General features: G+C 40.6%; 1 protein-coding gene across 1 annotated transcript in view; it reads left to right on the top strand.

Annotated features, from left to right (window-relative positions):
- The first annotated feature begins 10,546 nt into the window (after positions 1 to 10,546).
- Positions 10,547 to 23,016, top strand: part of CHSY3 (chondroitin sulfate synthase 3) — a 143,539-nt gene continuing 131,069 nt past the window's right edge. Inside the window, exons 1-2 of the mRNA XM_066181626.1 lie at positions 10,547 to 11,261; positions 12,907 to 13,190. Of these exons, the coding sequence (XP_066037723.1) occupies positions 10,547 to 11,261; positions 12,907 to 13,190 (999 nt within the window). The remainder of the gene's footprint in view (positions 11,262 to 12,906; positions 13,191 to 23,016) is intronic.

Below are 23,016 nucleotides of genomic sequence, written 5' to 3' on the forward strand. Positions count from 1 at the left end.
TTGTTGCACTTACCTCTGTAAATGCACACAACAAGAATTTTTTTATCTTAGTGCTGACACTGTTTCTTTGAGAAACCACTTCTTCGGTTCCTTTAAAACCCAAGGGATTTTTGAATGGCAGTGCTCTAAACTTACTCATACCTACCCATTCTGTAATGTATTGTTCTGCTGAAAACTGGTGTCAGTGGTGAGCTCTCTTCTAAGAATATGCCCCCATGCTAGTCTCAGCTTCATTGAAAATGAGGCATTGAAAAGGAGACTCTTTTCTTGTGTTGGATCTGTCAGCTACTGTTTAAGCATAAAGCAGCATGCTGAGCACGCTTCAGTGTGAAAAGGCTCTGAAATACAACACTGAAAACAGAAGAGATGAATCATTGACTGTATTGAAGGTGGAGATAAGACTTTTTTCCCATGTCCCTAGTTTAAAAGAGTGGAGCTAAATAAATGGAAGAGAATGGCAGATTTTGGATCTTCAATAAAATCTATAATTTCCTGCCTGACACTGCACGAGACAGATAAGGCATATTCTGACTCCCCTCTGCTCAGGAAATCATGCTTTGGGGAAAGATAAGAATATAAGAAGAGTTAAGGTCTGAACATTTACATCAGAATAAGGAGGTCAATCTGCAGAAAATGCTCTCCAGCAAATGAATTCTGCAGCCTTATGCTGTTGGGAAATGCTTATTTCAGGACAGTAGCAAGAATCTTGATGTGTACTTGACAGAGAAAAGTACTTATAAGCTGTATTTACCAAATATCACCATATTATTGTAATAGCACATTAATCAACTTTTGTACCATGGCAGAAGAGAAATGCTGCAAATGACAGGGCATGGTTTTATTGGATATACTCTTATGTTGCACTAGCTGCTGAATACTGTTTAAAATATTATTGAGAGAAAATAATAATTTAGCTAAAAAATATAAGTTCTAGTGTTAAAATTTCTAGTGGTGCTTACTTGAATAAAAGGAGCCAGAAACAAGGATTAGTGACATACACACAGCAAGGACAAAGAAATGCTGATTCCTTGCTTTCTGTTTACAATTACTGGTGAAATAAAGACAAATATAGGCTTGAACCACTAATTTAATATAAAAATATCTTCAGGTAATGACATCAAACGTTGCTCATTGTCCATGTCCCAGGAATAGGGAGGAATGGGGTCGTCTCCCCTCCTCAAATGTTTTTGTATTGTGCTGCACAGCTATGCCTTCAGGTCTATCTCCAGCCTTTCAAAGTTTGGTTTAGTTGGTTGCTGGCTTTTCCTTTCCTTCCCTCCTGCTTTATAAAAGATTGTAGTGAGAAAAATGATAAAGAGTAAGTTTTGTTGGCCACAGCAACCAGTCTTACCAGTCCAGCCAAAACAATCAATGCATGCCCTCCTGCTAAACTCTTGGTGGCTGTTTCCTTTAGGTGACATGATGATATCTCTCCATATCAGTCCTGCTTGTTTCAGCCATGCGGAAAGAACTATACATAGTGGAAGAGGTGGAATATACTACCTGAGGAATTCCTAGGTCCTTCATGTATTAATTAAGAATAATCAGCAATTTATCCTCCTTGCCAGAGGGGAACTTTCATGTCTTTGTCCAAAGAGCACTCAGCAGATCTCAACAGCCTCTTCTTCTATGGCTGCTACATATACCATAGCAACTTGGAGGCACAAGGCATATAAAATTGTTCCCTAATATAGGTGAAATGAAAATTCATCAGGATCAACCTGTGGTCATCAACCTGGCATCTTCCAGCCTGGAAGGATGGGTTCCCATGTGGGACAGGAGTCTGACTAACTAGCCTACCTTTAAAATCCAAAGCCATTTTTCCTTTAGGTAGATTTTACACATACACAGTTCTTGGAGACAACTGTAGTCAGGATAATACAAAAGAAAGTAAGACACATATGCTTATTTTATCATCAGAGAAATTCATCAGAGAAATTCATCTGTATTTGTCTTATGATCATCTGAAATTTCAGAAACTTACCAAAGAGAAAATTTCTCAAAGAAACTTGTGGAATGAGACTGAAAATCTGTAAATTTTCTGCTCTTACCTCTATCTGCACTCTTACCTAATAGCTACAATCTAAATTTATAAACAATCCTGCGTCCTGGATATTTTCTGCAATTTGTTACATGCTTATGCTCATTAGTGTTGTAAATGCCAGTTCCCTAACAAGCAAACTTTTCCTTTGCAAATGTTGCATGAGATACAAGTAGCTAAGCAAGAAGTGGGATTTTGCAAAGCAAGTTTGCCAGTCTTCATGCTTGATGTCGTTGCACTGAGAACATTACGTTGCTAAATGCATATGAGTAGCAAATTGAATTTCATAATTTCTTTCTTCACTGTAGCCACTATTTATTGTAAAAATATATTCAACTGGTAAACTGTATTTTGAGCTACATTTAAATGTGTTTAGGTATAGGAAAATTATAAACTTTCTTATTAAAAAAAAAAAAAAGTTAAAATGGACATAATTTCAAGCACTTTAGTTCCATAATCACAACAAGCTTAATTCCCACGTTAGTGATTCAGGGATAGTGCTTTTAAATGCAAACCTGTAGTTTTACCTTGTAGCATCTCTTAAAATATAGCCATTCTTAAGAAAAATACTGCGGTGCTGTTGTTTATTTTATGTACAAACTAAACCTTTTATAATTTTTGCTTTGAGACTTCTAGTTTAATTGTCCTAGTTCTACTAGGATAGATTCCATGCTAAAAAGAATATATTCTGTTGAATTTGGGCCACCATGTACTGGGTAACTGAGTAGGGAAAATATAACACAAGCTGCTCAGTGAATAAGGGAAATGATAGAATGGAAAGCAGGGATGATTTTTTTTCAGCTGTGAGGTTCTTGTCAGCCAAGTGAAGGTTTCCAAAATTACTAATCAAATCTCCTATTTGTATTACAAGTAAACAATGCTAGCAAAAATTATGATGTATATATTTTATATGATGTATTTTTAAAACAGAGCAAACAGAGCAATTTTTTGTAGAAATTTGTTGAAAGAATTTGTGGCTGATATTTCATGCACAAATTTTTTATGCACAGAAATATCATATATTTGAAATCTAAAAACTGTTTCCTTTCAATTGTTTTAATTTTTTAAAATTTTTGAATGCAATCATAGGAAGATAAAATAAAAAATCCAATTTTTTCCTTGGGAAATCCCTTATGCCTCTTAGAAGATTTTTGTTTGTTTGTTTGTTTGTGTTTCTCCTCAAAATTTTAGATTCTCTGAACCAAATACTTTATACAAATTAGTTATTACTTTTGACAAAGATATAATTATTTAGGGAAAACTTCTGCTGTCAAGAGACATCTACTCTTTGTACAATGTATTGCAGCTACATAGGGCAGAAACAGGCAGGTAAAACAATTTTTTCAAAACTGTGATTGCATTTTCAGCAAATAAATCAGAAAGCAAGTAGAGAATCTGCTTCTTTTAAAGTATCTTTCTAATAAAGCTATAAAATAAAACAGTGTAATAATAATTTGGTCCTGAAGACATTATGTGATGGTTTGAATTACTGTGAAATGCTGCCAGAAACCATCTGACTGCAACCACGGTATGGTTTCACAAGGTGGCACAACTACGTTTCATATTGTGCATTTCCTCAACCAACCCAGCCTCAATCAGGCTCCCAGCATAGCTCTGAAAGAACCTACCTGTATTCAATCAAAAAAGCATAAGAAACAAGATTCCAGGGACATTCTAAGGCTTGTTGAAATCAATAAGCAGCTTTCCAATGTCTTTGATAGGAATTTAATATTTTATCCATGGCATGTTTAAACTCCCCTGCCAGGCTTTCTAATCCTGTGTGTGATTAGCTACAGCAGACAACATATTAAACTTCTCAAGAAGAATAATCTCTTAATGCTTAGTCCTCATCTGGCTTTTTAGAAATCCTAGTATGATTATTAATACACTAATCTAGTAATAAGAACAAGAAGCTGACACATGAAAAATCCTACCAAATTCAATGGGATGGCTTCTACATAGATTCAGAATACTGACAGACTGAAAGAGTGGATTCTAATTAAAATTCATGATATTTTGCTCTCTTAATGTTAAGTATGATTCTTTATATTCTTAATTCAGACTTCGGAAATTTGTCTCTAGGATCAAGAAGGAAAAGTGACAAAACATACAAAAGAAATTTTTTCCTGGGTTTACATAACAATTGCAAAATAATGTTATTGCAATGTTAAATGAAGAGGGTGAATCTTGTAAGTATCATTATTTGTCCTTCATCGAGACATTTCAGGTCACAGACTAGAAGGACATTCCATTAGGTGACTGATGTCAAAACTGTGTAAGTCATATTTGAGTAAAATTCCTACTTGGAATTTTAAAACTGGGAAAAAATGTTGTTTGTTTTCAGCTTGTTTATAACCTCTTCAACAGTTCTTAAGAAAGGATTACATAAATGCATGAAACCAACATGCCTAGGATTAGACTTCTGATCATACAGTTCTCTCCTAGTTTTTACTTTTAAGATGTCACACAGTTCATTGGCACTGGATGTTGGAAGAGGGGATGTGTATGTGTTTATTGTAACTTTTGTTTTAGTTGGTTTATAATGAAAGACAACCAATCAGTTCTTCCCCTGGGAGCAATAGCTGTTCATGTCTCTAAACATCCTGCTATTTCTTTTCAAGAGTTTTCTTTTGAGTAGATTTTTTTTTGAAACTTAATTTAAATTTTTATTTACTTTGCCAGATTTTTCTTTTCAAAATGCTGGAGCAGTTTTAAAGCAGTGACCTCTACCTTCCCCAAACTGCACAACAAAGTACGTCACACAGTTTCCTGGCCTAAATTGCTGCAGTCTGCAGATTAACCAGTAAGGTATTTGTGTACATAGGATACTGCTATAGTTATTAGAAATTAATCTTCTAATTCACCTTCCTCTGTTTCCTAGGTGAAAAAAGAAAAAAGACCTCTTGTGACCAGGTTAATCAAATGGTGCTATTACCTTTGGTAGTGAAACAATTGGTAAAAGCTATTACAACTAAAACTTTTCCAGTCTTATGAACACATTTTACAATTTTGAACGAAAACACTACACAGTTTATTTTTCTACTGCAGATATTGCAGGGAGGTTCCGTTAAGCAGGAAAGGTTTTTAGTTTCAATCTTGATCTTCCTCCATACAGGCTGTTCTCAGAGTGCATGGAGAATGTGTTTAATGAGGTCTTTAAAAGAAAAATTTTCTGTTGTGCTCCATACAGCTGTAGCTACCTCTACCAGGATTGACGTACAGTGGATTTCTAAGCATCTGGAGACACACCACCTTGCTGACTTTCTTTCAAATGGCAACTTCGCTGACTTTCTTTTAATACTTTCATCTCTTATTGGAGTAGTAGTTGTAGTAGTAGTAGAAAGTAGAATAGATGTGTGACAAAAATGTTAAGACAAATCTGTTTAAACCACTTGAGACTATGTCCTCCATTCCAGTCCATGGCTATGAGGGTACCCGAGAAGGAAAAGAGTAAACGCTGCTGTCCACCACTTAGAACATTTTTGTGTATCCCATAGAGAGGTGGGAGCTATGTATGGAGGTCTTCTATTCATAAAAGAGAGTGATTTTGTCTCATTTATTTCTCTTTTTAAAAAAGAGGGAAAACAACTACAAAGTACAGACAAGATAAACAATTTGAAATACAAGTAAAATAAAGCAGGTTAAATAAATTTTCGTAGAAATTACTCATACTTTTCTGTAATCATATTTTTTCACAAATAACAGAGAAAATGTTAATTCTAAATGGATTTTCAGAAGTACAGATTTCCCAGCATAGTGTATCATATTATTTAAATTTTGTTTTTATTTTATTTGAGTATAAAGTTCTGCAATTGTCTTTAATTAAATTGCAGACAGTGTAGTTTGTTCGCTTTCCCCAAATGAAAGATCAGTTTAGTAATAGCTGATGTAAAATCATCTTGAATCTAAAATTTTAATTACTGATGGATTTTCAGAATTGCAAATTAAGCCTAGCAGATACAAAGGTTTTGTTTTTTGTAATACCAGTTGCACTTCACTGATCTCGGTCTGGAACAGGACTGAATATATGAGCATCAGAGTTGGCTCTGTGGACAGGAGTGAAGGAAGAAGATATTGCAGTTGGTCTCCTGCTGCACTAGCCGTAATTTCTCTGCAAGGAAATTCTGTAAGACTGTGTTGGACGTTAGGTTTATTCTTTTTGTTTCTTTCTCTCATGGAATTTTGTCCCATCTGTTGCTAAGAAACAATAACTACCGATATTTAAGAGAAAAAAAGATGAGGCTGGGAGGAGGAGGGGGAAGGGTGCAGCAGGTTACTCTCTTTACCTGGGTAGTTTTCTCTCTGGAAGGGCAAAGATACCACAGTGAGGGGCTGGGCTCGGCTCCTCTCCCTCTCTCGATGTCGAAGGGGAGAGAGCCTGCGGTCACTCGAGGGAGAATTCGCCACCACTGCCAGGCTCCGTCTCCTGCTACCTTCCCCTACCGTGAGCGAGCTCCGCTCGTGGGAGCGGCCGCTGCGGCGGGACCTGGTTAACAGCCTACCTGGACAAAAAAAAGGACCCTTTCACCAACGCCCGGGTGCCTCAGGGGACACCCCGGGACCCCCGAGCCTCTCCCCCCATCCGTGCTTCCTGTGGCACTGGCAGGTAGGATTCACTTCCCGAGTGCTACTTCACAGCAGGCAGGAAAAGGGTTTGCATGAGATATTCAGCCTTAACTCCACCCTAACCAGTTTCACTTTGGACCCCCAGGAAGTCTGATATTCTTTAAAGAAATTGCACCTGCCTTGTATAAATAGCGATACTGAGCTATGCTGATCGAGAGTTTCCACAGGTACAGGGAGGGTGCTGCCAACTGGGAAGTCACTTTTCCTGGTCCCACTAAAACCCACCTCTTGCCAGGGAGACTGGCAAGAAGGGGAGAAAAAGCCAACCAATTTCCTTAGAGCTGCTTTGTTCATCTTTTTGTTGTCGCTGCCGTTGTTGTGGTTTGTTTGCCTTGTTACACATATAGATACTAGTAAAGAACTGTTATTTCTTTTCCCATACCTGCCTGAAAGCCCCTGAATTTCAAAGTTACAATAGTTCAGAGGGAAGGCGGCCTTTTTTTTTTTTTCTTTTTTTTTTTTTTTTCTTTTTTTTTTTTTTTTTTCTTTTTTTCCCGAGGGAGGTTCCCGCCTTCCTTGGCAGACACATGTTTTTCAAACTGAGACAGGCCATAAGGACATAAGGAGCAGATCTCTTTTGAAAGAAAGGGATATATTTATCCAAGATTTGGCTGGGTTCAGTGCCCAGTAAAATAAACAGAAAAGGCTTTATCCATATTCAGTCAGGTATCTGTGAGGGTTAATAGACTGGGCATATATTCCGAAATAGAATGGTACACAGAAATGCAAATGTTTGTAGAGCCAGATGTTGCAATAAAGCAAACACAATGTAAAAAAGCAAACTCAGCCATAAACCCTGAGAAGTTTTGGAACATAAGAATAAAGACAAAGACTAAAGACTATTTATTTGTTAAGATTTCATTAACGCATATGATTACCCAGGTGTATCAATGAATATGCCTACAAAAATGTTATAGGATGGTTGGCAGTTACAACTACTGCTCTGTAAATGATGTCTGTATGCCTCCCTAATGAAACCAAATGCCCAAGGGGAATTTCAATCTTAAGAGTTCCTGTAAGTTTGCTCTACAAAAACAGTTGATATCTCTTTATCTTTTGCAGGTTGCTGTGCTAGCTCTGATATGAGCTAAATTTGTGGGGTGGGCACATTATTTTTCAACACTTAGAATTAAATGCTCTATTTTTTTTTAATGTTGCACACTTAAAAGGGAGTTATTAGATGATTTGTGGTGATATTTTAAGAATAGTGAAAAAACAGTGAAGAAACTTTGGGTTTGGATTTGAACACTGCCACCCTACTGCGTATTTTTCAGATTTGTCTGATTAGTGATATCAGGTATCTCCAGTCCTCTCAAAAATTCATATATTCCAGTTATAATTTTCTCCTTTCTTGCATCAAGCTTAACCACTTGCCACCCCTTTTTTGCGGCTTTTATTTTTGGTTTTGAAAATGGCATTCACTGCCATTATTCTTTCTTAACTTCTTAATGGAACACTTAAAGGGCAGACAGATTTAGGCAATGCTTTCCACCTATGACTGCTATGAAAATAATATATATGGTGTTTTAGATGCCCTTTCCATGATTTTTAAAGGCATTCTGAACACACATAGGACGGTTATTGTTAACCACTAGATGCCACCATTGATCCTATAAAAGTTGTCCAGTCTATGTCTGGGTACAGTAAATCTCACAAACCTTCAACAGATTTCTCTGCAGTGTTTCAAAATAGTGGAATAGCATTGAACTAAAAATATGAATGCATATAGATACCCACCTTATATTCAAGTTATTTATAGATTATTTTGGGTGTCCTTAGGGTACACCTTGGGGGTCCATTTTCAATTTAGAAGTGTGTAAAGGGTTTTATAGTCACCTCTCATGGGTTTACCTGCTCTTTTTGTGACAAAAAATAAGAGCTGTCAGATCTGAGGAGCTGGTGCAACTGATACTGACTGGAGCCATTTCAGTATATGCATAAGCAAGGGAAGTGACTTAGTGTCATACATTGTAGGTCTGCAACCCCAGAGCAGTAAGACGTCTGAAAATTTAGGACACCATTATGATGGGGCTGTGTAGGTCCCAAGGAGCCCTTACTACTGGAGGCTGTACTGCACATGACTCACCATGGCCCAGCAACTCCCAGCTGTTTGCAAGGAGCTGGGGAGAAGGGATGGGAGGTAGTATTTTAAAATGTAAGGCTTATACAAAAAGCTGAGACACTCATAACACTGGTAATTCCCAATGCTGTTGTAAAACTTTCCTGGAGGACATCCTTTCCACTTAGCTTGTCTGTTACTTGCTTGGGGAAGACAGACCCAGGATCTGCTGCTACCTCGTTGCTCACACAACACCTCAGTCCTGGAGAAGGCATATGGTTTGTTTCCTGAGCTTGATGCTTCCACATCGCAAAAACACAAAGAGCACACAGCCTGCTCACTGCATGTGGTGTCGTCATATGGAAAAACTGCAAATTACTTCAGTAAGTAACCTCTTCACAGCTAAAGACTACACAGAGTAGACTTGCTTTGCTATCTGTATTTTTCCAAAAAGGCTTGAAATTTTTCTCTCACTAATCGCGTACTTTTGCTAACACCAGCCTCGATACTCCTCCTCCCATCTTGACAACGTGTTTGACAATTGATGAAGTCACAAGAAGTAATAGACAATGCCACAGATTCGCCACAAAATAGGTGGCTTTGCTGAAAATTATTAAATATCTGCTACTGGATCTGTTATATCGATGTATTTCAGTGAAAATACAGATGGATGTGAGGACCAATTTATGGCTTTTGTGGGAGATAGACATCTTGCACAGTTCAATAAGGGATACATATAAATATGGAGGATATGCAGGCAATCTCAAACTTCACAGATTAAGCTGTCCCTACAAGCACAGTGTCCCGAACGTTTAATTCCTGCTGTCAGTCATCCTGGACTGTGGATAGTGCTTTTACCAAGAAGTTGTCCAGAGGTCAGGAGGATGAGGAAGTAATGCTCCAGGATCTTGGAGCTCATGAGAACCAAAGCAATATTAATAATACCAATAATGCTACTAATACTAATACTAATGATATATTCAGGCCGTGGGAACCCACGCCACAGGAAAAGGCACTCTTAGCTGGGGAGTTGTTAACCGTCGACGGCAGAAAGTAGAGGCCAGAGCGGGGGCAACGGAGAGGGCTTCTCTCCTCTCGACACGACACCCCGGACCTGCCTCCCACGACCACCCCTCTGGAGGAGACGACCGGGCGGAACGGTCCTGTCCGGCGCTGTGTGGCCGCCCTCGGATGTTGAGGAGCCGCGGCCGCTAATGAGACCCCGGCCTCGCCCTCTGCGACATCGGGTCGGGACGCACCGGGGAACTGAGAGATAAGCGAGGCTGCCGGGGGCAGCCCCACCCCTCCGCACCGCCCGGCGGGCGGCCCCGGGTCCCGCCCTGCACCCGCCCCAGAGGGCAGGAGGGTCGCCGGCGGGTGGCGGGGCCGGTCCGGGGTATCCACGAGAGGCATCTAAAAAAATCGTTTCCTTCCGGAGTGGCGGCGGTGGCCGCCACTTCTCCGGCGCAGCTCGGGTGCCGGCGGCGCCCTCCGGGGTGAGGCGCTCGGCAGCCGCGGAGGAAGGCGGCGGGCGCTGCGCGGGGGCCGAGGCGGAGGAGGCTGAGCGGTGGGAGGGGCAGGGAGGGACCAGCCGCGGCGGGGACAAGGTGCCAGCGGAGCGGAGGCGCCGCCGCTTGCGCTCCGCCGCCCTCCCGCCCGCAGAAGTTTGACTCGGGAGCAGCGCAGCCGCCCGGGCCGCCGCGGTGGGGCAGGGACCTGCGGCGGGAGACGCCGCGCCTGAGGCCGCCGCGACACGGGGGTCGCCTCCAGCGGGACGCCGGCGGCGGTAGTGCTGCTGCGGGAGCCGCCCCGCCCGCGACATGGCAGCGCGATCCCGGAGACCCTGGCTGAGCGTGGTGCTGGGGCTGGTGCTGGGTTTCACCGCCGCCTCCTGGCTCATCGCCCCAAGAGTGGCTGATCTGAGCGAGAAGAAGCGGCGCGGCGCCAGCCTCTGCTCCTACTACGGCCGCGCGGCGGGGCCGGGGGCGGCCCGGGGCGCGGCGGCGGCGGGCGGGCAGCAGGCGCCGCCGGGGGCAGCGGCAGTGCTGGGCGGCACGAGTTTCAGGAGGAGCCCCTGGGAGCTGCCGCCGGCGGCGGCGGAGGGCACGGTCTCCAGCCCCGCTGCTGGCGGGGAAGGGGAGCCGGAGGAGGAGGACGAAGGTGGCGAGAAGCGGAGCGGCCGGCCTGGCGGCAGCCACAACGGGAGCGGGGACTGGGGGGCCACCCAGGGCTGCACCAAGCCCCGCAACTTCCTCTACGTGGGGGTGATGACGGCCCAGAAGTACCTGGGCAGTCGGGCGGTGGCGGCGCAGCGGACGTGGGCGCCCTCGGTGCCGGGCCGCGTGGAGTTCTTCTCCAGCCAGGGCTCCGCCGCGCCCCCCGGGATGCCCCCGCTGCCCGTCGTCGCACTGCCGGGAGTGGACGACTCTTATCCGCCGCAAAAGAAGTCCTTCATGATGATTAAGTACATGCACGACCACTACCTGGACAAGTACGAGTGGTTCATGCGGGCGGACGACGACGTCTACATAAAAGGTGACCGGGGTGCATCCCGCCGACGGGAGGCAGGGACGAAGGGGAGCGGTGTCTGGGAGCCCGGCGGAGTTCCACGGTGGGTCGGGGAGAGATTCAGTTCCCGCCTGGGGCGGGGAGAGCATGGGGTCCTTCGGCCTGCCACCGCCCCGCCGGCGTTCGCTTCCAGCCCCAGTGTGCGGGGCATGGGGAGCCGCCCCATCCCTGAGGGAATCCCGACGTGCCCGGGGAAGACCGTGTCTGCGTAGGCCGCTACTCTTTCGGGAGCCAAAACTGCGGGTTGGCCCACACCGGGCACGGTGAGCGGTCCCTTGGATGGGTGTGTGGTCCCGGTGCTGCCGTACCCGCCCATGCTTCCGTGGCGATCATCCGGACGAGTCTCCGCGGTGGTCCGGCGGAGCGGGTCGGGTCCCACCGGGCGCAGCGGGCGGCGGGACAGTGCAGGATCCACTACCCGACAGCAGGGTGTCTGGCTATCGCTCCTCGCCCCGGCCCCCCCGGTGGAGTCGGTGCGGGACTCCTCGGGAGTGGGGCTGCTGTCAGCGGTACCAGCTCTCCGCCTGCCTCGACCCCGGGCTGGGCGGGCGCAGCCGCCGCGGGCTCCGAGTGAAGCTGCTGTTCAGTGCAGCGGGTGCCTCCGGGCAGCACCAGCCCTGCTCCCGTGCGAGTTTCATAGCACCGTTAGGACGTGATGTTCCTTTTCCGTGCCTGCTTCCTTTTGGTCTGCTCTTGAGGCTGGCATTGTTCGTGCCGTGTCCCGGGCTTAGGAAAGGGAAGCTGGTAGTTGAAAGCATAAGCCCAGGTTGTGAACTTGGTTGCTTACAGTGTTGTGAGTTCATTGGTAGTGGCTGTACCCTTCTGTTTGTCACTTAATTTTGAGTCGTTTAATAGGCTGCCCGCCCATCAGCTGTCATTCACCTGTCAAATACTTGCAGATGCACACATGTATATATGTATAAACATTTATTTGCAGATGCAAAGTTGTGTTTTCTTTGAGCTCATTTCGAAGTTGTAGTGAACCTGTCTTTAAACGATTACATGATACCAAATTAAACCTGTCCAGAAACTTTTAATTTCAAATAAATATTGAACAAAGTTTCCTAAAATAACTTGCTGAGGGATTTGGAGGAAACTGTATAAACATTGTAGCACTGGAACCATTTGAAACTAGCAGGAGTTTTACTTTCTTTCCTAGGATTAGTCGGTAATCAATTGTGTTTTTCTTAGTTAATTTAGACTTGCTCTGGTACTTTCAAAAATAAATCGTATTAAAATCTTACCTGGTATTTCCCATCCACTCCATTTCCACCCCAGCTTGGAACTATATTGTCCAACTTTAGGGACTTTTATACTAGCATATGCTTTCCATCAGTATTGTTTGAACAGGACTAAGTTCACTGTTAAAAATTAAGTTTTTACCATATTCCAGCTTTTGGCTGGAAGGAAAATGTCATTGTAAGGTTAACTTTAAAAAACCTGTGAGCTTGTCCAAGAATGGTTTCTGTGAGGTGTAGGGTATTGCTTTGGAGGTGATTTCTTCTGACCGTCTCAGGTACTTGTTATATTTTTTATAAAAGCTTGAAGTGCAGGAAAAGAGGTGGCTGGCAGAGTCGTCAGGGAAATAACAATGATCTTGTCTTTTTGCCAGGTGAAAAATTGGAAGAGTTTCTTCGCTCACTGAACAGCAGTAAACCTCTGTATTTGGGGCAGACTGGTCTGGGTAATATTGAAGAACTCGGAAAACTGGGGCTGGAGCCTGGAGAAAATTTCTGCATGGGAGGGCCAGGAATGATCTTCAGCCGGGAAGTTCTCCGGAGGATGGTGCCACATATAGGTGAATGCCTTCAAGAAATGTACACTACTCATGAGGATGTGGAAGTGGGCAGGTGTGTCCGGAGGTTTGGAGGAACTCAGTGCGTTTGGTCCTATGAGGTGGGTGACAGTGTAAATTGTAGTGTGCTTTTTGTTTACAGAGTTCTTCATCTTGCAAGGTAAGTAGCTGTATCTGGAATCTCTTTCCACCTTAATTATCTTCCAGTGCTTGCATCAGAATGTGAACTGCAGACTCTAAGGAAAAAAGGGAAGACAACATTCACAGCATATTGCTGTAATCATACTTATTTCTACTTGCTTCTTACAGTTTTTGTTACAGCCATGTTGTAAGAGTTGCTATGCAAGCAATCCTTGACATGAGAGTTGTTGTATTTGATACATATATATATACTATTCAGGACAAGTTGTTTTAAGCAGATCTTTTCAAGTTTGGATAAGCATGAGGCACATCTGCTTGGTCTGCATCACAGTATCTTAAAATATATTGTGACATATGAAGAATTGCCTGTATTTTCTTAATTACTCAGATGTATTTTATTCAATTTCATCATTGACAAAAGCAGGAAGAGGTGTTGTTTGGTTGGGGGCTTTTTTTTTGTACAGAAATGAAATTTGTTACACTGCCTTTCTATGATACAACTTTAATAGTGTTTTTATTAGCATAGAACAGTGTTAAAATGGATTAAGAACACGTGCAGTGTAACAAATTTTCCTATGCTGAAGTAATTTTAGGAACAAATGACTTCATTCAATAGGAGCATTTTCTAAAGTATTAGGGGTCGGTTGCAGTACCCAAGAAATTTATCTGCAATGCCATAACTAAAATTCATGCTGGTTTCTCTGGAATTATTTTGGTTATTTGCAAGACCGTCTTTGTAGATAAAAATAGGCTGAGCATACAACTACAAGAAAGGATAAAGGGTGGAACCTAATATGATGAATATTATTTCACTGATTTTGACCAATTCTTTAATATTATCATGTGCTTGCTTTTGTGGCACTCCCTCATTAATCAGGAAAAATCATTTAAATGGGCCACAGAAAGAGGTTATGTGGTATTTAGTGTCAGAAAGTCAGAAAAAATAATTAGTTTTGTGTAATTTTATTTTAACGAAAGAAAATACTATTGTACTAATTAGGTAGAAATCTTAGAGAGGCGAATCTTCTTTACTTCACAACAGAAAGATGCTTTTTGAGACTATTTAGTGTTCTATATGCCTCTGTGATATAATACACATCTCTGTGAGATAATCTGTTGCTCTGGCAGAGCAGGGAAGGCATTTATGGTGTTGATGGAAATCCATGTAGAACTGTATGGGACTAGTGGTTCCTAACCAGACGTCCAAATTGCATGGTACATCAGCAGCCTAATCTTACACATTGATGTGTTTGGGCTGTGTCTGTACAAAGCTATTTTCCAGTCCTTATGGGCATGTGATGCTTGCTGATCTGTATCAGATGGCAGCATTAAGATTCTGCCTTTACTGTCGTATTGTGGAAGGTGTTTTGGTTTTGTTTTTATGGCTTGACTTGGAAAGAAATCTGTGGAAGGGAAGAAAACTGATAATATTTTTATCATGGTTATAATTTATTTTGATGTTGAATGTGAGGAACTGTGGGCTCCAGGCACTGGTCTTAAGGGGGGTGGAACAAAAACATACAGTTTTGGAGACTGGTTTATATGACTGCCCAGAAGCTCCGCTTTTCATGGTAGGAGTGAGGCCTGAAAACAAACTTTTTGAAAAAATTTCATGCTTGTATGGGATCTGGAATAGAGTGACACCAGTCTTGGTTGTCAGTTGCTCTTGAAGGACCTAGGTCTATGTAATAAAGAGTAGTGTTGAGAAGGAAAAAAAAAAGGTGTTGGACATTGCAATAGTCCCTACTAATTTCTGGCCAGTATTTCTGTCTGATTCTGAAGAATCTTTGACTTTGTTGCCAGTGCAGAAGCTGCTTGGGAAAATGCAGATGATTAAGACAAAGCTGCTTAGGATGTTATCCCAGCATTAAACCTATTTAGATGGGAAGGAGGGAAATGGGGTGTCTGGAAAGAGAAGCTGCATTTGTGCTTTGGCATGGTTTGTGCTGTGCAACAGTATGATACTCCACCTGAGCAGATCTGTATGTTGCACATTGCTAGATTATTTGCTGAAAAGAGTGATTGTTTTTTTCCCCTGGGGCACTGAAACTGTTTCTGTGTGCTTTTTCATTCCTGTGTTATATCAGAAATGCTCTGTGTGCTAGAAGGGGAACATTCCTTCAGATATGTGTGTACAAAATCTAAAATTGGGGACCAGGACTTCCTGTATAGCCAGTTGCACTTTTGTCCTGAAGTCCTCTTGTTCTATGTAAGTATTTAACTGAGTCCTGTTGAGCTGCAAGATTATTGTGAACTTAGTTGATTTTGGTAAGATGGATAATTTGTATTTTGTCTGTATGGGTAAAGACCAATGTAAACTGGAAACAGTTACATTAAAATTCATAAGAACTTTGTACCTCCAGAAGAGTTGAATCACTGTTGCCTTATTTTATACTAGATTTCTTTTCTGAGAACTGGATGGAGAAGTCAAAGACTTGCTGAGAAAACCTGAAAAGCTTGATCTTTGCTGGGTGGCTCAGCTGGTGTAATTGACTGGCTGCCTGTCAGGGTTTGTTCTGCTATTACTTAGAGTTATCCAGTAAGCATATGCTAGCTTATATATATAATAGGCTTCCTGACAGGACAGGTAAGAATTTTGGAATTTTTGTTGTTGTTGCTGTTGTTGTAAGAATGAATAAGAAAAAAAAGAAATTTATGAGCCTGCAGTGAGTCACTCTTATGTTTTGAGCTTTCTAGAGTTAAATTCTAATTCCTCCAGGTTTGAAGCCAGGGCTAAAGATTGGGTCTCCCACATACCAAGTGACTCACAGCTAAGGAGATGAGCCTCTCTCTGTCTCTGCTGATGGAGCTTCTCCACTCTAAAAAAAGAATTAGTCGTTAGATTGCTAACAGAGTGAATCTAATGACAATGTTTTTAGGGTCCTTGTGAAAAATGGAGGACAGAAAGAGAAGGACACTCAGGTTAGTATCTCTTTTTGCTTGCTGTCCTATTCTGCAGCCCTGTAGTGAGTTGGAACAGGGGCAGGATCTACTTTGCTGAGCATTAGCATCAGGAGAAAAAGAGGTGGTTATATCCAGAGAAGTGTCAAACTGCTGTCTGGACAGCAGCTTAGATTCAAAATGTCTGGAAGCAGCAGCTCAATTGTAGCCTAAATCTAAACCATTTTCTTGCTTCATGAGAAGATATCTTCTAGAAATGTATTTCGGATGGATTGTTTTGTTCCTACAGAAGTTCCACCCTTGTTCTGGTATATTTTTTTGATTATGTTTTAATTTATCCTTAGTTTTGATGATACTGTAATTATTGAGGTATAATAAACCTGACAAATGTATCCAAAGTATCTCTGTAAAAAGTCTGTTAGCTTTTGTAAGATCATAGCATCTTCTGCTTCTCCAAATCAGAAAGTAAGGATCAAAAGGGCCTTTTGATTTCTTTTCAGAATCCGTATTTCAAGCTATCACTCTCTTCCACTAATTTTGAGGCCTTCAAATATTTTTATTTTAAAGGAATGAAGAAACTAACTTGATTTTAGTGAGTAATATATTTTCTATTCTTTTGAAAACAAAAATATAGATAAAAAGCTGAGATGCTGTGTACTTCCTCATTTTCCTGTTTAATAGGGACTTGAGTATAGAGCACCATTTGAAATAAAGGGCTGATTGCTTTATCTCTCTTCACTCCCCCCCCACCCCCGCCGTTTTGTTAAAGTATATTTTGGGTTTCAGAAGACCGTTTTGTAGTTTATAACCTGAGATCTGAACAGATCAAATCATGTAGTTCCATAAAATGACTAAATAAAATACTATGTATGAAATAAGTGGCTATAACAATTAAAGAAGACATTGTCAGGGTGTAAATACTATCAAAGAATGTGTTTTTTTAGAAAATGAAAAATGTTGAATGCAACATAAAACATCTAAAGAAAATTCATTGGTGTATTTGTAACATATATTTAAATGATTGCAAAGCTTTTCTTTTTATAGCTTTTTCCCCCTTTTATGGATGAAAATCATATTGCATATCTTAAGACGAAAGAGACCCATAAGGATTATGAAGTCCAGTGATTGCAATGTTTACTTTAGAGTTAAAAACTACATTCCTTCAAAGGATCCTGTACAGGATGCATCCTATCGTATTGATCCTTTGGTACTGTAAATGTTGATGTTAAAAGGAAATATGGTACTTTGTACATACAAATAGGCTACATAAATGATAGATCTATTTTTCCAATTGTTTTTCCCCCTTTGTTTCCAATGTTCAAGGACAACCATAGAATACAGTCTCACTACTGCAACATTCTTTTACTAAAACAGCTCTCTATTATCCGATTTGTTGTTGGGTCCCAGTAGTTACAGTAAATATTGCAGTAAATTTCATGGGAAAATGCCTCTTTGGATCAAGCTGTGTACTCAGAAACCTTTCCTTAACAGTGCATTGGTATTTTGAGTGTCTCTGGTGGTACTAAAACTTTGTAAACCATTAAATGTGTCTTCCTCTAAAAATATTTTATATTTTCTGTTTTAATTTAAGTTTTCCTTCCTGATGTATTTTAATCTCTCATTTGATGCTTTATCTCTCTCCTTGGTGAAGATCAGTACTAAGCTTTGAGTTCAACCTTGCACCAAACAGAAGCATTAGAGGTGTGTGTGCCTTTGATGATGGTAGGATAGTATTTTGCTCATTTTAAGTACTGGGATGATCAATCTTGAAGCAGCAGTGCCCACCCCCACTTAAGCTGTTGAATTTGGACAGTGTCATTAGGTAGTTACATAAATGCAGCCAATACTTTAACAAAACTTATGAAAGCATAGAGTGAGCTATCAATGATCCTAGAATAAAAATGCCCAGGAGAGTGGACCCTTGCAGTAGAGATCTCTGAGGGTATATGAAGAGAAATCAGATGATCCCAGAGGCCTTAGAACTTTTTGCATAAGTGGACGTTTTCTGATACAGGATTGCTTGTGTGCCATCTTAACTGTTACCAATTTCTATGTGATTAATGATGTTAACTGTACTTACCAAATTTCTTTACTTTATGTGGTTCTCACCTGGTTAGAAAAATGAGTTATATTTTCATACTATTGTAGTATAGTGTTTCTGTGTGTACATGATACGAATAATGGTAAATCCTTACATGCATATCCTGTTGCTGTAACCATGGTGCTAAGTTGGGTCATTACTCTTGCCCTGTGTGGCACTGTCTGGTCCTTGCCTGAGCTGCCAGACCTGACTGTGCTGTGCAGACTTTCTGCTCTTTCTCCACCTCTCCATATAACCTCCTGTCATTAATTTGCTCTTTTATGTGGGAGACTGCCTTAGGACACTGCCTCTCTTGGGTTCATGAACCCTGGGGGCTCCTTGTCTTCTTAGCCCTTCTTGATCCTGCCATGATCAGCTTGGCTGGGAAGTTGAGGAATGTCATGGTGAGAAGGCAATCATCCCTGGTACTGACAAGTTCCTGAGTCATAAGTGTTTCTCGTGTGGTTTAGCCCAACAGCAAGAGCTGGAGATACCATCTTTTGATGTCTTCATTGTGACGGATGGTATTCCCAAAGCTACCATGGAGATGTGCAGAAGAAAACACAAGCCTATGGCTGTGGTTCACTGGATGAGGGCATCTGATCTGTGGACCCAAGAGCTAAGAGGGCCATTTCTCACCTGATTGAGTGCTAGGATCTCTTACATTCCTGTCTTGGTTTCAGGTTTAGCATCCTGTGTTTTCTGCTCTGCTCCAAGAGGAAATATTACTTGTGCCTTTTGGAGTTTTACATCTGTGTATAATTGTGACACCTGGTGCTGAGTTACCAAGTTGCTGAAAGACTCTGGGGCATGTTTTCATGTCCCTGGTATGAAGAATGCATGGCTACACCTTCCTTCCAATGTGTTTTTATCTAACAGCAGCCCTTTTTGTGGAGGACTAAGTGGTTCTAGCTAACAGCTTTTGCCTCACTTGCAAATGTTTGAATATTCTTAAAGCAAATATTTAAGATTTTCCTCTTTAAGAATAAGCTCTTGTTTGACTTACCAAAGGATCCCAAAGACAAGAAGAAAAAAAATTCCTAAATTATTAGAAACGTGTCCTTAGTTCTGCATGTGGTTATCCTGAACCATGTCTCAGTGTCTCTGAATATTTAATGCTAACCATGTTAGATTTTTTCCTCTCAAGTTTGCTGTCATTTTCTTGGAAATACTTTCTCAAGATTTTTGTGCTATTGAATATATCTAGATGGTACTTTCACAGATGTGTAGTGCAGAAGTCTAGGTATTCAATTGTTTTAAATTGTTTGTCATGAGCTAATGCAATTGTGGCACAACCATTGTGAGAGATATTTCATTTAAACCCATCAGATCATCAGTCTTTACAGTGCCCTATTACCGTACAAGGAATAAGCTTGATTTTTAAAATGAGAGGAACAGATGAATAACTGCATTAGTGTCAGCTTTAACTGAATTCAGGAAACAAAGCAAGATGAAACCCTTATGTTTACTTTTTTTCTGAAATAATTTTCTATACCTTAAAATCAAGTAAACCTAACCACACAGGAAGCATTGGTTTCTATAGATATTTTCAGAATTACCTATGCTTTCAAAGTTTTTTCTTTCCTATGAGTTCTAAAATAACTGTGTTTCACCTGTACAGATCTGATTGTGGTAATTGATCATGTTTGACTAACAGTTTTATTAAACTGTCCTACTTCAGCCTTTTTGAAGATGAATGGTTAGTGGAAATGAGATAATAGAGAGTTACTGGAAGTGTGTTTAGGCTTCTCAAGGACACAGCTAGTCCACAAGTTATTTCCTCCTGCTCCCTCCTGACCCCCAGGGTAGATGGGTTTTGTTACTTGTTCTGGGCTATTCTTTCTATCTCTTCTCATCCCAGCTTAGAAAAATCTCGCAGAGATAACTTTTTCCTGACTTTGACTTTCCAACTTCACATCTTTTGAGATCAAAAGTCATTCTTCTACTGAAACAGAAAATGATCACCAAAGAGAGAGGCTGGAAGTTGTAAACAAAGGTAGTTACAAAAATTATATGAAATAAAAGCTTATTAAGTGTACTCTTGAAACTTAAGGGAATATTACAGCAGGATATGTCATTTTTTTGAAGAATAAACTCTCTAGATACTCTTCCTTTGGAAGAGTACCTTTCTTGGGAGTTTTCTTCAGGTAAACAACTAGGCATAAAATGTAGCTGGATCATTTAAAGTCTTCTTGCTTTATTTTATGGTTCTCATTACCAAAGCACTTGCCTGCTCTTTTCAGTTCTTATGTGAGAAGACATATATTAACTCATCAGCAGCATTTGCTCCTGTACCATATTTTATGCAATATTATTTTATTTAGTTACTTCATTGCATTGCATAACACAAAATACTTGAAGAATACCTCATGTATTAAAATTGTAGCAAGAATTGCCAGCTTTGAGGAGTGCTGGGTACTGATTTAAGCTCAAGATGAGTGCCAGGGTGGTCACTTTTTAGTACATAGTTGGAATTCGGGAGCAGATAAATGTATAGTTCCACCACCACTGCAATATTTTTAGCTTCTGATATTACTCTAAGCAAAGATTTTTAGCGTGCCTGTAAGGAATCTTTTGAAGCGTTCGTATACTTTCGAAAATAAAGAACATCTTGAACTAGAGATATAATTTTAGGAAATTCTGGAGGAGGATAAGCTGCCTGATAGCTGATACAGCCTTCTTGAGTGCTGCTTTATGTATGATTTAGTCTTAAAATGAACCTGGGAAAGGAGTGAGCTTTTTTTAAAATGTAGTGGTGTTGAGATACATTTCCATTATCTTTTATGTAGTACTCTTGAGATACACTTTCAACACATTGGTTGAAGTTTTACCTTTAGTAAAATGAACACTTAAAATATTTTTGAAAAGCCTTAAAATAAGTCTGGAGTGTGTTGGTTTAACTATACAGTTCAATACTGCAAGCTGAAACCTGAGGTTCTGACTGGATAGATTGTTTGGTTTTAATTTTTAGTTTGTGATATTTTATTTAGAAACTTGAAACTGTTCAGTTTAATAAGTTTAAAATAGGCTGGTAAGCTTTTTGTTTGGTTGTTTTTTTTTGTTTTTTTCATGTGTGCGTACTTGTTACTTTGAAGGACTTTATACTTTCAGGAGTGCTTTAAAGTGCTTTGCAGTGCTTTTAAAATATTTGAGTTCCTAAACTTTTTCTTTTTAAAAAAAATTATTATAATTATTTTTCACAAACATTCAAGGGCAAGTTAACATCTGAAGGACAAAAATCTGATCACCAGGGACACAGCTTCTTTTGACTTTGTATTTCGTAGTATAAGAGAGATGCTTGTTCATGGGGTCCTTTCTGAGTACAGCATTTGTGAATGAGCTCCTCATGGTGTATGAACAAATGCATTGAAGAAATGCAGCATTTCTTTAGTCTTATATGTGGCTGCAGTGCAGTGGAAATATATGTGGCCTTTGCTGCTACATGAGGCATACACTGTAATTCTGCATGCATGGAAATGGGCATATGTACATATGCATATGTTTAAAGTTTGTGCCTAGGTAATGACCAAGCTTTCTAGGGCATCAGTGAAAGTCCTTTGGAGAATAAGCTGTGCTTCTAAGTAGTTACTGCAGTCTTTCTACTGTAAAGCTCAAGAATTTAGCTTTCAGTTTGTTTTAAATTTATGTTTCCAGTTAGATCTGTGTCTTTCTGTTCTGTATATATGTATTTTTTTTGCCTTCAATTTAACATAGCTTTTTTAGCCTTCCTTGAAAGTATTTTCTTTACTGCTGCTCATTGTAGTGCACCTATTATCATAATGACTGTTCATCATGGAAAAGGCCCATTTTATGGACCAGCTCTTATCCTACTAGGATTGCACAAGTTCATACTGTCGATCATGACAAAACACAATGACTTTTTATGCCATTTTTCATCAGTTTGGGGCTAAATTTTCTGAAGTGCAGTGAGTTTCAGAAGTCAGGGAATTTAGCTGTAACAAATGTAGCTGATGACTAAGCTTTTAGGAAAGTGCTTAACTCAGTATGTGAAACAGTTTTGTTATGTGCTTTTAATATGTTTAATTGTTGCTTTTAAATAATCTGTTAGGTATGAATCTGTCCTGCAAAAAGGAATGGAAGCAGATGCTAGTATTCTGCATTATTTTCTTCTGTGCTATGTTTTTGTGGTTTCTTTTTTATTCACTTGGTAGGGGGAAAAACTGCACCTGACTGAGAGTAGTTGACTACAATAAAAAATATGGTCAAATGGTAAAAAATAATTTTGAAAAATATAATACTGAGGTGTCCAAGAGGGCCATGTAAGTGTATATGCATTTCTTTTGTGGGATTTAATGCCTGAGGCTTGCTTAGAGTTATGAAGTGTGTCTGCTACGTCCTTGCAAAAATTGATTATTGTTTTTATTTTCAAGAAAGAATTATGTAACAAAATTATGCATTGGGCATTGCTCCATCCTTGCTGTAGAAAATGGTGCTCATATCCCCTCTTCCAATTCTGTTAGCCTTAGTTTTTAGTCTATTAAGTCCAAGAATAAACACATTTCTATTCTTAAATTCCTAGTAATGCTGTGATGCTGGCATATATGCTTGAATGTGGCAACTCTATCATTGGAGGGACATATAAAATATGTGTGGTCTTTGTGGTGTGGAGAGCCTTGAGTGAGCTAAGATTGTCCTTCTTTTTGCAGTATGCTTATCAACTTGCCTAGCCTGAGCTTCCTAACTCATGGCTGGAGAAATGTTTTGAACAGTAGTGGCTTTATTATTAGTCCTCCTAGAAAAACTGACTGTCCATGTCTTGGATGGGTGTGCTCTTTCTTGGGTAA

This window comes from Chamaea fasciata, unplaced genomic scaffold (assembly GCF_029207755.1).
Source record: "Chamaea fasciata isolate MVZ Bird 193981 ecotype frontalis unplaced genomic scaffold, bChaFas1.0.hap1 SCAF_4, whole genome shotgun sequence".
In the NCBI taxonomy this organism is placed as follows: domain Eukaryota; kingdom Metazoa; phylum Chordata; class Aves; order Passeriformes; family Sylviidae; genus Chamaea; species Chamaea fasciata.